The sequence below is a fragment of the Ursus arctos genome, unplaced genomic scaffold (genome assembly GCF_023065955.2).
Source record: "Ursus arctos isolate Adak ecotype North America unplaced genomic scaffold, UrsArc2.0 scaffold_3, whole genome shotgun sequence".
Classification (NCBI taxonomy): Eukaryota; Metazoa; Chordata; class Mammalia; order Carnivora; family Ursidae; genus Ursus; species Ursus arctos.
The window spans coordinates 5,230,674-5,231,753 of NW_026622985.1; the positions used below are offsets into that span (position 1 = coordinate 5,230,674).

The 1,080-nt window shown below is 45.3% G+C and overlaps 1 protein-coding gene across 1 annotated transcript; it reads right to left on the reverse strand.

The window, feature by feature from the left end:
* On the reverse strand, window positions 1-849 carry LOC113265833 (keratin-associated protein 21-1-like). The gene is made up of 2 exons (XM_026513274.1): window positions 510-849; window positions 1-41 (listed from the first exon to the last, which is right to left on the reverse strand). Exons 1-2 carry the CDS (start codon window positions 847-849, stop codon window positions 1-3), a joined length of 381 nt encoding a protein of 126 aa, XP_026369059.1.
* Window positions 850-1,080: the final 231 nt, after the last annotated feature.

Genomic DNA, 1,080 nt, shown 5'->3' on the forward strand with positions numbered 1-1,080 from the left:
TCAGTACAGGAACCCACAGCCTAGGATGGCAAACTGAGGTCCTGGAGGGCAGCACAACACAGACACCACATCAGAACCCGAAACAAACCGACTGGAATGTGTTAGCCACAATATCATGGACATGCGGCTCCAAAGCTTTGAAGACCTGGTTTTTACCAGGGACACATGAGTGACAGATACAAGCAACCATGAAATCTTGGAAAAGGATGTAAACATGAAAGAAGAGAGAGAAAAGAAGGAAAAAATATCTCCTACTCAAAATGAGCTTCTAAACCAAATTTCCAAAATAAGTAATGTATTGCTAATAATAAAGGCCAACAACAACAAAATAAAACAGGAATTCACCTCATACAACATTAATTTTTAAGTGGTGTAATAAAGAATTTGTTGTGGGTACGCACATGATGCTCCTAGAGTTAAGGAAGTGCAAACATCAAATGAACACAAATCATGAAATAAAGACAGAGAGAGGGTCCACTTCCTGTCATAGCTGAGGACGACCCCATTACCATAGCCGAGACCAATCCCAATACCATAGCTGAGGACAATCCCATTACCATAGCTGAGGACGATCCTAGTACCATAGCCGAGACCAATCCCAATACCATAGCTGAGGACAACCCCATTACCATAGCTGAGGACGATCCTATTACCATAGCCGAGACCAATCCCAATACCATAGCTGAGGACAATCCCATTACCATAGCTGAGGACGACCCCATTACCATAGCTGAGGACGACCCCATTACCATAGCCGAGAATAATTACATTACCATAGCCGAGGACGATCCCATTACCATAGCCGAGGACAATCCTATTACCATAGCCGAGACCAATCCCCAATACCATAGCTGAGGACAATCCCATTACCATAGCCGAGGACAATCCCAATACCATAGCCAAGGACAATCCCATTACCATAGCCGAGGACGATCCCAATACCATAGCCGAGGACGATCCCATTACCATAGCCGAGGACGATCCCAATACCATAGCCGAGGACGATCCCAATACCATAGCCGAGGACGATCCCAATACATAGCCGAGGACGATCCCATTACCATAGCTGAGGACTATCCC

Coding starts and splice junctions, on each gene's coding strand:
- LOC113265833 (XM_026513274.1), bottom strand. CDS start 849: ATGGTATTGGGGATTGGTCTCGGCTATGGTAATAGGATTGTCCTCGGC. Junction 42..509: donor TGGGATTGGTCTCGGCTATG/GTAATGGGGTCG, acceptor GCTGCCCTCCAG/GACCTCAGTTTGCCATCCTA.